This window comes from Dipodomys spectabilis, unplaced genomic scaffold, assembly GCF_019054845.1.
Source record: "Dipodomys spectabilis isolate Male_0828 unplaced genomic scaffold, ASM1905484v1 ptg000365l, whole genome shotgun sequence".
Taxonomy (NCBI): domain Eukaryota; kingdom Metazoa; phylum Chordata; class Mammalia; order Rodentia; family Heteromyidae; genus Dipodomys; species Dipodomys spectabilis.
In genome coordinates, this window is record NW_024871042.1 from 5929491 (window position 1) to 5946090 (window position 16600).

General features: G+C 37.3%; 1 protein-coding gene across 2 annotated transcripts in view; it reads right to left on the reverse strand.

Moving 5' to 3' along the window:
- Positions 1 to 16600, reverse strand: part of Ralgapa2 (Ral GTPase activating protein catalytic subunit alpha 2) — a 307510-nt gene that overhangs the window by 207238 nt on the left and 83672 nt on the right. For both annotated transcript variants that reach the window (XM_042666417.1, XM_042666416.1), the window contains exons 12-16: positions 15659 to 15796; positions 12713 to 12861; positions 10533 to 10644; positions 4353 to 4590; positions 2770 to 2934 (exon numbers count right to left, since the gene is read on the reverse strand). In XM_042666417.1, coding sequence (XP_042522351.1) covers positions 2770 to 2934; positions 4353 to 4590; positions 10533 to 10644; positions 12713 to 12861; positions 15659 to 15796 — 802 coding nt within the window. The remainder of the gene's footprint in view (positions 1 to 2769; positions 2935 to 4352; positions 4591 to 10532; positions 10645 to 12712; positions 12862 to 15658; positions 15797 to 16600) is intronic.

Here is a 16600-nt window from a genome sequence, read left to right on the forward strand (position 1 = left end):
GGGCATGGAGGTATAATCCTAGCTATTCAGGAGATAAAGATAAGGAGGATCACAGTTTAAAGCTAGCCAGGCCAAAAACTAGTGAGACCTTCATCTCAACAAGTTGGGCCTGAGGTACTAAAGGCCAGAAATCTTAACTACTTGGAAGAGGATGGTAGGAAGACTGTGTGGTCCAAGGCCAGCCCTGGGGAAAAAAAAGCCCTACATCCTATCTGAACAACTTTAAATGAGAATGGTTAGAGATAGGAAAATGAGAGAGGACTTCCACAGCAAGCACAAGGCCCTCTATTCAAATTATAGTACTGACAAATGAGAGTACTAAACAAAATCACTGTAGATTAATTTCATAAAATAATGTCATTAAAATTCCAAAAACAGGGGCTGGGAAGTTGGCTCAGTGGTAGAGCGCTTGTCTTGCATGCCTGAGGCCCTGGGTTCGATTCCTCAGCACCACATAAGCAAAAAGAAAAAAAGCCGGAAGTGGCACTGTGGCTCAAGTGGTAGAGCGCTAGCCTTGAGCTGAAGAGCTGAGGGGCAGCGCTCAGGCCCAGAGTTCAGGCCTCACAACCGGACCCAAAAAAAAAATTCCCAAAACAATTTGTTGTATTAGTATCAGGACATATAATATTTTATAATTACAAAATGTAATAGGAAGTAATGCACATATATATCCTAACATATATGTGTAATAGCCATAAAATAATCCATTTGCCCAATTATATTCATTACCAAAAGTAATTGTTCCATTTTTTAAATTTAACTAATCTTACAAAAGCCAACCTCAATTTTTTGGGGGGGAAGGGTCAGTTGAACTCTGGGCAGCATTTCAGCTCAAGGCTAGCGCTCTACTGCTTGAGCCACAGCGCTACTTCTGGTTTTCTGGTAGTTTATTGGAAATAAGAGTCTCACGGACTTTCCTGCCTGGGCTGACTTTTAACTGTGATCCTCAGATCTTAGCCTCCAGGTGTGAGCACTGACCCCTGGCTAACCTCATGATTGTTTTTTGTTTTTGTTTTGTTTTGTTTGGTCATGGGCTTGAACTCTGGGCCTGGGCGCTATCCCTCAGCTCTTCAGCTCAAGGCTAGCACTTTACCACTTGAGACACAGCACCACTTCCAGTTTTCTGAGTGGTTTATTGGAGATAAGAGTTTCACGGCGAGGCTGGCTTTGAACGGAAATCCTCAGATCTCAGCCTCCTAAGTAGCTAGGATTATAGGCGTGAGCCACTGGGGCGCCCCCTCTAAACTCATAATTTTTAAGTACATATTCTACAAAAACCTTTATAGGATTTTCAAAAGCTCTTGTTTTTCCATTGTTGTGCCATCTCTGATCCTGAGAGCACTGATAGACATAACTTCACTGCCATAATTACTCTGAATTCTGTTGGCTTAAAATGTCTGTTGAAAATTAAGATGCCACTGCTTATAAGGCAAAATTTTATCCAAATACTGGCACATGAAATATACATAATGCACATAATATACTGTCCTTAACATGTAAGAATAAACTTTAAAGTATTTTGAACCATGAAATTAGTTTTAATTGGGACTCAAGGTTAGTGAGGACAGCAAGAAGTCTGGGAAGCTCAGGCAGGATGGCCTCTTTGCCACAAACTTTTGATTGCTTTCTTTGAAGGATCCAGTGGTAGAAGAAAGGATCTTTTAGCATTGGAACTAGAAGGCAAATGAATGAATGAAAATCCTCAAAAGTTACTTGTCAGAAATAGTGTCTGTCTTCAAAGAGAGAACAAAGAAAAACAAGAAATGAAATAGGAGGTGCAAGTAAATACATTGATAATTTACCAGCAAATGCCACAGAGAAAACAGGATTTTAAACCACCTACATTAGGCTTTTAGTAAGCACTGAAAATGGTAGGCTGGAAAAAATCTTTGTCTTAGGATAAAAAAATAACATGCTTTTCTGAAGGCAGAGTACTGACTACCAGCTATACTTACATGGTATCACTGATGAGAAAAACTACAGGAAAGTGATATACAGTTGTTTTAAACCTAAATCATGGGAGTAAAAAAGATTAACTACAATATAAAAGCGTATTTTGGAAGATTTCTATTTTTAATTTTAGGAGTAAAATGTAGCAAAGCAGTCTGATTAATTGGAAGTAATCCTGTTCATTCAAATATGTTATGAAGATAATTTCTACAGACATGTAAAGCTCAATGTTCCAAAGCAAAAAAAAAAGAGAGAACACGTCTCTATACTTTCTTTTATTTTTCATTTCATTTTATTTTATTGTAAAGCTGCTGTACAAAGAGGTATAGCAAGGTAATAAGTACATTTCAGGTCATCTTCTTTTTCTTTGTCAGAACTGGTTACCACATACTTTTAACATTAACACTTCTTGGCAACAACAATGATGCAACTCACAGTGCACTTGTCAGGAATCTGTATTCTTTAAGGTCCAAACAAAGCCTCTCTTTTCTCTATTTTGCAAATATCTCAATGTTAACACCTTAAGTTAACAACAGAAGATGTAGAAATAAATAGAATATTTAAGAATAAATATAAAAAACTATGATTTGAAAAGTAAACAGAAGAGAAAGTTGAAAAGATAAAGTGACAGTTCACTTAATAAAAGGTTGAATATTTAAAACGTCTAAAGTATTAAGTATAAAGCCTATTACTTAATAGAAGGTCTAATACTTAAAGGTCTAATATTTAAATTCTAAGTTGAATTTCAAACAATTTTGTCCTGTGAACTCATATTAGATAATAATTAGCTCTTTGAGAAGTAATTAAATAAATGTTTACCCGATGCTTTTTGACGAACAATATTTCTTGCCTTCTCAACTCCTGGGGCTCCAGATGTGGTAGCACTCCTAAATCGCATTGGCTCAGTCACATCTGGGTGGCTCCGCCAGCTGAGAGAAAAGGATCTCCCCACTGTGGTCCCTTTCTGAGAATCTAAAACACAACCTGATAAAGAATAAGGAAAGTAAAAAAGGTCCAACAAGTGAGAGAATGAAATCCAAAAATAATACAAAATTCTATTTTTGGAAATCTACAAAACAATACAGGATTGCAATCTGAGATTCAACTTTTTTCCTATTGCTTTAGTCAATTATTTCAATGAAAGGTTAAATACCCAAAAGAAACACATAAGGAAGAAGAAAGGGTGGCTTTCTGCACAAGAATTATGTACTAGGGACAGCAAGCTGTGACTTGTTTCCGGGTTCCTCTGTCTGTTTTGTGTTTTTGACTAGTTTAGTGCTTAGCAGTTAGGTATTTCTATAGTGAATATTTACCTTTTAACAATTAAAATGATATAAAACTATCTGTCATGCTCATTTTAAAAATAATTTGTTCTGGGAGCTGGGAAGGTGGCTCAGTGGTAGAGTGATTGCCTTGCGTGCATGAGGCCCCAGGTTCGATTCCTCAGCACCACATACACAGAAAAGGCCAGTAGTGGTGCTGTGCCTCAAGTGGTAGAGCGCTAGCCTTTAGCTGAAAAGTTGAGGGACAGTACCCAGGCCCAGAGTTGAAGCCCAACAACTGGCCAAAAAAAAAAATTGTTCTGTACCATTCTGAAAAGTGTTTGCCTTCCTAATACTTATCTATTATGTCTTCACAGATCAGTTTTCACAATGGGTATGGGGAAAATATTGGGTGGTGGTGGTGGTGGTGGTGGTGTGTGTGTGTGCACATGTACATGTGTGTTTAACCTGGAGGCAGGGAACATAATTTGAGTAAGCAAAATATTATCTCCCATTTTAGCTCTTCCATATTCTACACTAGAAAGTCTCCTTAGCCTGGTTAAACTCTTCTTCTGGACTGAGAATTGCTGTCTTAGACAGGGCCTATGTTTGAAAGTACCTTCAGCCTCTCAGGTCCTAGTTTAGGGAGAGGCTCAGAGCTGTGAAAAAGGAAAAGGCAGTAAGGGCCCAAGCTCTTGACTCCCTGTCTTATTTTAATGCCAAATACCACCTAATTTATGTTTTTTCAAAAGGGGTTCTGTTCAGCTTCAATTGGAAAGGGGAAAAAAATAAAAGGACTTGCTGCTAAAAATAAGTTAGGAAATCATTACATTGCACAGTGTAAATCTAAACTGTTTCACTGGAATGCCAGTGGCTTCTTTGTTTTGACTTCTTATGCATTTGCTTTTATTAACTGTGGCTTTAGTAAGCCATCCTCAGGCTACAATGAAGACATAACAGACTAAGTCACACACACACACACACACACACACACACACATACACACACACACACATACACGTGCAACATGTGGCTTGTTCAATCCCTTATGAAATGTCATGCACTAATAATGGGTTAGATATATAAATATTCATTCATCAGTCTCATTCCAGTTGTAAAAATCCCAAAGAGTGGAAATACCTTTGCCTCGCTGCTTCTTTTCCTTTTGCTCACTTAATTTATCCAGAGGTAGATTTGTTAACTCAACTCCATAAACGGTTCTTGCAAGGACTGCGGTCAAAGAGTCCATGATGTTGGCCCACTCGTTGATGAGTTCCTCCCATTCAGTGAGGGATGACAGTACACCAAGAAAGTCATCCCATAGCTCCCGAGAAATGTATACACAGAGGTTTGCTCGGATCCAAGCCACAATAAGCGTCTAAAACCAACAAGCAACAGAGAATTCAATTGGAAAAAAGATAATTTTTAACAAAATATTTCAAGCTGTATTTAAAAAGTAAATTTTAAAATTAAAAAGTTAGCCAGGTGCTGGTGGCTCATGCCTATACTACTAGCTACTCAGGAGGCTAAGATCTGAGGATAGCGGTTCAAAGCCAGCCCAGCCCAGGCAGGAAAGGCCGTGAGACTCATCTCCAATTAACCACCAGAAAACTGGAAGTGGTGCTGTGGCTCAAGTGGTAGAGCACTAGCCTTGGGCTGAAGAGCTGAGGAACAGTGCCCAGGCCCAGAGTTCAAGCCCCATGACCGACAAAAAATAAATTAATTAATTAATTTAATTTAATGAAAAAGTAGTTTGGGATGATGTTTTTCTTAATCATGAACAATTATTATTAACTCATCAAAATAGTTATCACTATGAACAGTTATCAATCCAATATTGCTTAGAGCATGAGGCTGGTCCTGGCTATATTTAGTAAGAAGACAAAGCCCTCAACAACTACTCTGGCTTTTCTGACTCAGTTTTTGCTTTCACTCACCACAGTTGCCACTTCAAACATCATCCTTTATAGATGAACATTCAACCTACTGTTTCCTCTTGATTTTTAGCAGATGGGCTCATTGTAAACTTAGAAATAAGAAAGCCTTCAATCTCAGCCTGCAAGACCAGCATGCTTATCTGGATTCAACCAATATAATTGCCTCTACTTACATTCTGGATCTCATCCTCATAATATTTATCTTCTGTTAACTCTTCCCATTCTCATCCATGAAGCAGATTCATCCTCTAGGTAAAGCCCTCTTCTTTCTCTTTCACAATCAAACTTTTTTTTTCTTTTTTCTTTTTGTCGTCATGGGGCTTGAACACTGGGCCTGGGCACTGTCCCTGTGCTCTTCAGCTCAAGGCGAGTGCTCTACTGCTTGAGGCACAGCAATACTTCTGGTTTTCTGGTGGTGTATTGGAGATAAGAGTCTCATGGAGTTTCCTGCTCAGGCTGGCTTTGAACAGTGATCCTCAGATCTCAGCCACCTGAGCAGCTAGGGTTACAGGCATGGGCCACCAGCGCCCAGCTTTTTCAAAGTCAAACTTCTTAAGAGACTGTTCCATACTCACTCTATCTCTCAGCCAACTGACTGCTCCTGCTTTTCCCCTTCTGGCACCTTTCCACCTTCTGCCTAGGTTCCAATCTCTATTCCCCAGCCGCATTATCCTTAATACTGTGACTCTGAGACCAGCGCAGATCTCTTCACTCACTTCTTTTCTAACCACCTGCCTACTAACGAACTCAGCTTAAACAGCCACCAACACCTATCACATAGATAAGAGTGGGAAGAATTTAATGTGCTTCCCTAAGGTTCTCCCTAAGGTTCTCTACTCTTAATTTTTGTAGTTTTGCCTCTAACTCTCACTGATTCTTCAAGTTACAACTTGGACATCACATCATCCAAGGTGTCCTTGACAAATTACAGTTTTTTAAAAAAGGTTTTTTTTCTTTAATATAGGCACAGAAAAAGAGAGGTAGGTATTATGAAGTCTAATCAGGCAGGCCTGCTCTGACTACTTCAAAAGTAATATTTAAAGTGACTCTTCTATAATATACTGTTCTTCATGTTTACTACACTTTGTAAAAGGGTAAAAAGGTCAAAATAAAACTAAAATAGGAAAAAAAAAAAAACTAAAATAGGTGGATCAAGTTATGATACATGAACAAATTTTCAAAACTAACAATAACATGAAAGAAAAATGTGAAATAAGTGAGGTGTTTCTATAATACTAATTACTATAATGCCTATAATACTAATTACTCAGGAGACTGATACATGAAAAACAACAGTTGGAAGCCAACTCAGGCAGAAATGTCTGTGATTCTATCTCCAATTAACCAGAAAAATGCTGGAGTCATGAATCAAGTTGTAGTGTACTAGATGTGAGCAACCAAGTTGAGAGAGAATGTAAGGCCCTGAGGTCAAATCCCTGGTACCAGAATATAATAATTATATTGATTATCACTTAATAGGTATTTTAACTATGACTAAAATAGGTTCTGTCTATTCATTTTTACACTCTTGTTTTCAAAAGCAGCTTAGTGTTATCATAAAGTACATGAATAGTCTTCCTCTAATAGTAAATACTTATTTAATTATAAATATTGATGTATTACATTATTACATCAGTAAATATAATCTTAGCAGAGTAAGAGGAAAGAGTGGAGACTGGTAAATTCACCATGACTCAGCCTCACATTTGTTTGTGGCATCAGCTTCAAGAGCAAAATCAGAATGATGCCTTGGTATAATAAAGCACTCTGTTTTGGGAGTCTTGTTTTGGCTTCATTTTATTGACTGATTTATAAAACATGAAATCAGAAGTTAACTTCCTGTAGCTTATAAAATTCATTCTTCCCAGTATTGCAAAGATATATGAAGATCTGCTGAATCCTCAGCACAATTCACCATAGCATTTGCACAAAGCAAAGTCATGAAGGACAATTGGAGTGGGGCGGGGGGTAAATGTGGCACCTCTGGACATCAACAGAGGGTACCCTTTTAATCAATTGCCCTTTTCTAAAAAGAAAGCAGGAGAAGAGAGCCCCAGCTCACGTTGTAACACTAACTTAGTTTAAGACCTGCAGCAAGTCACTTGACTTTTTAGATAAAGGCACCTCAACGTTTCTCCAGCACTGACACTGAATGTTTAATCAGATACAGCTTAGCACATAAGCTGTACGAAAAGAATATTTTGCTTCATAAATCTCTGTCTTATGTACATTTGTTTACCAACCACTTCCTTCCTCCACAGCAAGACCAGAGTTTCCTGACATACCTTTAAAGCCTCAGTTCTTATTAATAATGACAATAGATTAAAACATCATTAAAGCAATAACCATTATCTGATACATATGTAAAATGGAGTCAAATTCTACCATTATTTGAAGAAAGTTCTCTAACCTAGATTATTTATTGGCAGAGAAAAATACACACTAAGGAAAAAAGTACCCTTGTATTTAAAAGGATAATGACAACTTAAAACTTCTTGTCCCCTTTAGTAGATGCCTGTATAAAAATATCAAGTACCTAGCCATTTCAGACATTTTATCTATGTGACAAATAAATTACAATTAGATAACACTTTTTAACTCTAGTGTGGCACCAAGATAGTACCCACTTCACAGCCTGCCCATTCTATTCAGAGCACTGCCATATTCCCCCTCTAGGATCTCACACAAAGACATGGGAAGTCAACAGATGATTGTAAATCCCACTCTGTGTCCCATGACAACCCTAAATTACAGGAAGAGAGTTCTCTCTTGATTATGGCAGATCAGAGGAAAGAAAGGTGAAGTGGTATGTTCAAGGCCAGATATTCAGAAACTGCCAGATCTGGGATCACAATCAGGATCAATCAAAAAACAAAAAGGTTAATCCTTCTTTCACTATTCTGTGGTTAGTCCTAAATGTAAGCAACATTTTTATCTACTTATTTCCAAAATATTAACAATGGAATCAAAATCATAAATTATCATGGATCCCTGAAGCTTCCTTGATAAGATTTCTCAATAAATAAAGTCTAGTTCCCTGCTTAAAAAAACAAAACAAAAATACAGAAAAGATTGCTCCAAAATAGACTTTTGCTTGATTCTCTAACAAATTCCTTCTCTAATTCCAACACACACAGTAAATGTAGGCCCAGACAACTTGTGGTAATGAGGCCTAAGTACCTTTCAGCCTGACTTTAGCCATGTCCACTTGGCAGCCCACCCCCAGTACTGAGAGCCTGGATAGGTGCCAACATTAAGAGGTTCCACCAAGACAATAAACAGAACAGTGGCCATCTGTCCATGTAGGCAACAAAGCAATGATCAGTATCACTCTCCAAGGAAGAGCAAGGCCAAGTTGAACACATGGCAAAAACAATGTAAAGAACAAGCATAGTGGGCCATACTTATAATCCCAGCTCTCAGGAGATGGAGGAGGATCACAAATTCAAGGACAGCATGGACAACATAGCAAAATCCTGTATAGACCCACTCCACATGTCTACAAACTAGATAAGGCAATCAGAGTGAAAGGGATACTATTCAGGAGGCAAAAGTATGTGCCAATTACTTCTGTAGCCTCATATATTTTTCATGAAGCCAAGATCATGAAATCACATTAACATGTTAAAATTCAATATGAATAGTTGACTTCTCTTACATATAAATGAGAATATTCAGCTTCAAAGAAATATTTCTCATCAGAAGCAGCACTGTGGCTCAAGCTGTAGAGTGCTATCCTAGAGCAAAAGCTCAGGGACAGTGCCCAGGCCGTGAGTTCAAGCCCCAGAACTGGCAAACAAACAAACAAACACAAAACTCTTTGTAAAGAAATATTTCTCTTTTTGTCACCTTTACCTACCTGTCTTATCGGTACTCTACTAATGTTCTTAATTAGTATCTATCTTCCAAAACTTCTTTTAGGGTAATCATCACTTCAGCTTATGTCTCACCAGGCAAAAATTTAATGTTAGACCCAACCAGCTGTGCATATTTCCAGAGCCCATCTATGCTATTCTCTCTTACAAATTCTATATACCCATATATTTACATATACACACATCTATATCTATATCTATATTATATCTATCTATCTATCTATCTATCTATCTATCTATCTATCTATCTATCTATCTATCTATCTATCTATAGGCACTATTGCTTTCATTAAGAGTCCTATGCCATTTCTACCTCCATGACAGTTGCAGGCAGCACAAGCATCTCCTGGAGCTCTACACTCACACAAAGGGTCATCAACCCCTCCTCCATATTTGAGATTTCCATCTAACAATTCTCCTCCCTCTCCCTCATACCATCCTGTCCTTTCTCACTGGACCATCACACTAATAAGCCAACACACTTCCCTAAGTTTCACCTTCCACACATTGCCAACTCCCTCTGGCTCCCTTCTATATCAAGACCTCTTTTTTTTTCAATTTTATTTTATTGTAAGCATGATGTACAGAGAGGTTACAGCTACACAAGAAGGTAATAAGCACATTTCTTTTCGAACATTGTTACCTCTTCCCTTGTTTTCTCCCACTTTCCCTCCCCTTAACTCTTCTCTCCCCACAAATTATAAAGTTCATTTCCAACATGGTGTCTTCTGAGTATTGCTGTTGCACTAATTCAAATTTTGTCCTTTGTCTCAACATTTTGTTATTCCCTTTTCCTTAAACATATATACAATATGCAGGGTATCTTGGAGTTTATTTCAATTAGCAACATTTTTGAGTACAAGATTTTTTTTTTTTTTGTCGGTCATGGGGCTTGAACTCTGGGCCTGGGCGCTGTCCCTCAGCTCTTCAGCTCAAGGCGAGCGCTCTACCACTTGAGCTACAGCGCCACTTCCCAATTAGCAACATTTTTTATGGTCATTTGTACATAGATATTGAGCTAGTGTGATCCTCTGCTAGGACCCTCCTAGACATATACTAATTATTACAAATGAGGGAAACTATGGAACAGGCATTTCTTTGGGTCTGGCTACTTCACTTAATATGATTTTTTTCCAAATCTTTCCATTTCCTTACAAATGGAGCGATGTCATTCTTTCTGATGGAAGCACAGAATGCCATATTTTCTTGATCCATTCATTTGTGGAGGGCATCTGGGTTGGTTCCATATCTTAATTATGGTAAATAATATTGAGATGAATATATGAGTGCCAGTAGCTGTAGTGTAGCTTTGTTTGTGATTGTATGGGTTAAAGCAACACTAAATGTAAATAATAGGTCACAAACTATAGGACAAAACTAAGAAGGCTAATTTCTAAAAATATAAAGTTAATATTACTCAAAAATTCTCAATGATTAAAACTGATTTGCTGTATACAAAAGTCTGATTCATTTCTTGTATTTGCAGTGTTTTAATAAAAATGACTTACCCTAAATAGTAACCCTGCCAAGCTCTGGGCAAACAAGTCCTTTATTTGTTTATCCTTTGGCTTCTGCATGACAGCTTCTGTTATCCTGAGTAGTATTTGCAACATCTGTTCCCTAGGCCACCCAAAATAAAAGCTCATATTAATGATCACATTTCCAAAGAACTTCAATTTATAAGTACAGGAAATCCTCTTAGGAACAACATTGATTACTAAATGCCAATTATACAACATTATATATGTTATCAAAATAAACTACAACCATTCTACCAATATACCTTTCTCTTCCCCAACAGGTAGGATGAAACAGATACTTCCCGAGGGACACATGCAGTCAATACTATAGCATGACTGAGTTCCAGACTTCTTATAGGCAGATGGGGTTTGGGAAGGTCATAGCTGGGCATAAATGAGCAATGTGCATATGTCTGGAAGCTCCTGATTGCACTTAAGTACACAGTTGTTAAAACTGGAGTCACAGAATCTTAGTCACAATGTGCCAACATTTTCAGAGTCTCTTACAAAGAGAGATACTTGTAAAGTCTTTGAGGAACATGAAATGCTATGAAGAATATGTAACACTGCTAGTTTAAAAAATCAGTGTTTTAGAAGAATAAAACGGGCATTTTTCTTTCACACAGCTAAACTGTATTTCTCATATCAGAGTATCTTCTCAATTTTTGTTGCCCTAGATTATGTGGGAATCAAAAATACATTACCTTCTGCATATAGGAAAGGATTTTTAATTTGAGAGGAATTGCTCTGGTGTGAAGTTTTATACTTCAGTCATTTGTTCATCATTACTAACTTTCTCTTTGGCCTTGTTGCTTTTTAGTAATAAAATCAAGAATAGGACAGAGTAATCTAATCCAGATCAGAGTAAGAGATTTTTAAACTATAGTTCTTTTTACAATTCTCTCTGCATAGCAGGACATTATTTTCCCTTAATTTATAATGATGTATCTCATTAACCTTCTCCTAATACCTCTGGGCATTTAAAGCCATCTTTATAGCTGATCTCATTTAAATTTTTAGTGTGAAGGTTATCAGTTTCTGTAACTTCTTACAATCTCTTCTATTTGTTATCTGTATCTTGTTCCAACACTATCAATAACTTGTTCTATATACTGTCTATGGATTCTTGAAGCACAGAAGAGCAAGAAAAATCAAAGGTGCCTAAGATCTGGGAACATGCCCATGAACAACCTTTACAAAGTATCTATTGTGCTGATTTGAGGACACTCAGAAGATAGGCATGATGATAGGAATATTTTCAGTGCAGGATGTCATCAACACAGGACTTCAGTAATCTGAGGGACTGAGAGTAGAAGCCCTAAGCTGTGTGTGTGTGTGTGTGTGTGTGTGTGTGTGTGTGTGTGTGTGTGTGTGTGTGTGTGTGTGTGTGTGTGTGTGTGTGTGTGTGTGTGTGTGTGTGTGTGTGTGTGTGTGTGTGTACATGCGTAGGGAAGCTGTGAGAAGCATTTGTAAGACAGAAGTGAGAAGGTAAGTCTTCTAGAATACAAAGGGATCAATAAAGAAGGGAAAGTGACAGAGAATGCTGCAAATACCTCACAAGATAGGACTTATGGTAACATTACTGGAGAAGAGCTCAGGAAAATATCTAACATATTCTTTACCTTAAAATGTGGAAGAAAAAAGAAAGAGAGACAGAGACTGAGAGAAAACTTTATACTTCAGTGAGGAAACTCTATTATTAATTGAATTTTAAATTAGATATTTCAATAATTCATTACTTAAAATCTAGCTATTCCAAAGTGAATTTAAAACGTCAAGTTGAAGCAACAAAAATCAGTTTATAGCATTTGTAGGCAATTAACAAATTCTCTGTAGCTTATAAAAAATGATAGTATAAAACACCATCGTGCCTGTTCACAAACTACATTTAATGTGTAAAATGGAAAAAATTACTACTAAGTAATATGATTATTCTTAGTTCAGGAACATTTATTAAAACAATAAGAAAATAAATGAACCTGATGGTTCATTTGCTTATTAGGTTCTTACCTTTTTCCAAAATTCTCAGAAGTTTTTATAAAAGACTGGTTATTGTCCTATTGTCAGCTTCATAAAGTCATTAAATAAATGGAAACCATAACATTTTAATTATGTTAAAAAACAAAAACATATGTTATACAATATTAATGAATTTGAAAGAAACTTACCATGTCTTTTTATTCATTGTAAGTTCCATTATCATGCGCCTAAAAATAATCAAAACAGCTTTACAAGCATCAACTTGTTCTTTCAAGAGCATGGGAACTTCAGCACATGGTTCCAGCAAAAAGACGTTTGCAGCATTTGTAAGAAAGACCTTAAAGTCAACATTAGAAAATACAATTAACCATATACATTAAAGCAAATTTTGCCTAAAGATAAATGGTATTAATTTCCTTCTAACAATGAGTCTTCTGTATATTATTTCACAGATTCTGTTCAGTATAGCTAGTAGAAACAACATGTGCTAATGATACTTATACTTAGTTAACCTGTCCATATTACTTATATAGATACATGAAAGGCCTTTTCATAGGGAGAGTGATTACTATTACATATATGTAGGGCAACTTCTGCCACGAAGCACAAGTGAAAACTTCTTTTCAATGTCTCTTCAACAAGGGCAAAGGGAGAATAAAAGATAGGATCATTGTGCCTGAATGAAAGAGCTTGGGATGAAGGAAGGGCAAAAGAAGGAATATGACCAGATAACAGAACTATATGACTGAATCTTTCTGTATATAGATCCCTCTCTTGGGCAGCTGGCCACCCAAAGTAGGTATGCAGTGGTATGTTCATAAACAGACAAAGCCACATGATCCATACTATACATTTTCCTAGAACATGATTTTTTTAGGAGAAATATATTATGCAGCAGGATTATAAAATCTAAGTGAATTCTTAAGACCAAAGCAGATTACAAAAAAATTTAATCATCTATTTTGGGCTCTGTCCCATACTTTTGGATTCCAAGTTCACTATTCACTATGTGCAAGAATATACCAGTGGAAAAATATGATTGACATATGGCAATAGCAATCCACACAAAGGGAGGAACTACAGAGACATGAAGGGTAGGACTCCTCCAAGTTTTCTATGCTTAGGACACAGGTATACTTCTGAGCTGCACCAAAGTTATTAGAACCAGCAGGCATGTGTGTACAAATGCGTGCACACGTGCGCACGCGCGCGCACGCACGCACACACACACACACAGAGAGACAGACACTAATCTCTCTCTAATATATATGAAATATATAATCTCTATATAAATGTATATAGATACAGATACAGATATGTAATATATAAATATATATGTGTAATAATGCATGTATAATATAGATAATTTGACAGACAGAGACTCCACTAATTGAACAATACTCCCAGCCTTTTTTCTTTAGTTTTTCAGGTAATACCTTGCATTTTTGCCTAGAACTGGCCTCAGACTGTACCTTCTAAGTAGAGGATTGACAGGCACATGAATCATTATGCCTCCCACCAGCTTATTGGTGGAGATGGAGTCTTTCAAACTTTTTGCCAGGACTCCTCTTGGTGGTTTTTTTTTAAGATTAATTTAAAATTACTTGCTGATTCTTAATGAAAAGGAAAGGAGAAAATGTATGGGTATTTCATATTAAATAACTAATTAAACTTGAAAACAAAAAGGATACATGATAATTAGTCCTATCAAGAGACAGATAATGGGCTGGAAATGTGGCTTAGTGGTAGAATTCTTGCCTAGCATGCATGAAGCTCTGGGTTTGATTCCTCAATACCACATAAACAGAAAAAGCCAGATACAATGCTGTGGCTCAAGTGATAGAGTACTAGCCTTGAGCAAAAGAGGCTCAGGGACAGTGCCCAGGACTGGCAAAAAAAAAAAAAAAAGGACCGAGACAGACAGAGAGACAGAGAGACAGAGGAGAGGCAGAGACAGAGAGAGAAAGAAGAGGGGGAGACAAAAGCACTCACTGAGAAGTGAATAACATGTATAGTATTTTCATGCTTACCTAGACTCTAGGGCTCTATGTGGGAAGCTTCATTAGCCACAACTATAAATTTGGATATAGATGAGATAGAGTGTTTAGGGGCCAGGAAATAAAGTAACTGAAAGGCACCCTGTAGTTTTTCTTATATCCTAACATCTTTTAAGTAACATATGGCTGAGAAGTAATTCCTCAATTCCTATTTTTAAAACAAAATCCTGAGATATGAGGAGGGTAAGGAATGACCAAAGATGTTTCTTCCAAAGTTCCCAAATGATATAAGCTCTATTTTGAATTCATCCAGATAAATATTTAAAAGAACTTGTCTTGTAAATTAGAGTCCAAGTAACTACTCACCTGTGTTTGGAAGATATTGTTAGGATTTAAAATTGAGACACTTCACATTCTCTGTATAATAATCCTTTTAAAAATATTCTAGCAATTCTTGCATCTTCTTTTACCTTAAAAAAATCTATTTTTTTCTTTCCTTCTTTTTTTTTTTTTGGGGGGGGGGGGTCCGGTCGTGGGCCTGAACTCTGGGCCTGGGCTCTGTCCCTCAGCTCTTCAGCTCAAGGCTAGTGCTCTACCACTTGAGCTACAGCGCCACTTCCGGCTTTTTTCTTTTTGCTTATGTGGTGCTGAGGAATCGAACCCAGGGCCTCGTGCATGCAAGGCAAGCGCTCTACCACTGAGCCACCTTCCCAGCCCACCTTAAAAAATCTTTACATTATGTTTTCTTTTACCTTAAAAAATCTTTACAAGGGGCTGGGAAGGTGGTTCAGTGGTAGAGCGCTTGCCTTGCATGCATGAGGCCCTGGGTTCGATTCCTCAGCACCACATAAGCAAAAAGAAAAAAAGCCAGAAGTGGCGCTGTGGCTCAAGTGGTAGAGCGCTAGCCTTGAGCTGAAGAGCTGAGGGACAGCGCCCAGGCCCAGAGTTCAGGCCCCACGACCAGACCCCCCCCGCCAAAAAAATCTTTACAAACTTTAGATAGCAATTAAGAAAAACCTTAAGAATTTAAGAGGTGTTTGCTATCTGATAGTTAAAAATATCACCCTAATTGAAATGACATTCACGTGACTTCATCTTGGTGCAGGAAGTTTTCTGGTAACCTGACTGGCAACATACCTGCAGTGTAGCCTGGGCCCCAGCTTTCACATTTGTATTATCCTCCTCTGTCACACACCCTCTGCTCATGGCACTCGTGAAAGAGTATGTGCGTCCCCAACTAGAAGATCGTTTATGACCAGAACTTTCCAATGAGACCTTTCAAAGATAACAATCCATTAACAGAAGAAAGAGGCATGTTTCCACATTCAATTCTTTACACTCAACAAAATTCACAAGAAAATAGATTTCAGAGGGGTAAATATTTTCTGTTTGCTCACCTCTCTACTTCCAGTACAAAAGCATGTTTAGTACTTAGCATGTGCTGAAGGAGTTATGTTTATTCAATGCCTTGTGAGCATAAAATGCAAGCTTCTAAAACACTTGAATTCCAAATACTTGCTTCCAAGTACATGGAATATTTGTTCATTTTGACCTCATGACTAGTTGTTAAAATTATTTTACCAATATTGAAAAAATCAACATTATGGAATACCAATATTGTAAAGTAAAATGCTTGTAGATAAGAAGTTTAAACATTTTAAATAACTTCAAAATAGCTCATTAGGAATACAGATATGTTTCTTTTGTATTTTAGGAGGGAGCTGTATTGTTATTTTAGGTTTATCCAACCTATAGCTTTAACTAACATACCCCTTCCAAGAGAACAGCACTCAGCACTGTTATCAGCCCAGAAAACACTTGCTGTTTATTTGAATAGCCCTTTTGAAAATTTTAACACCGAACTGATTCTGAAAGGTACTGCAGAAAAAAAGTTTGCCAAACTGTGGCTCATTGGTAGAGCGCTAGCCTTGAGCTGAAGAGTTGAGTGACACCACTCAGGCCCAGAGTTCAGGCCCCAAGACCAGACCCCCCCAAAAAAAAAAAAAAAGTTTGCCAAATAGTCAAAATTTCATTTTTCAAAATGCTATTACATAGATAGCATTTTACTTATCTGGCCAC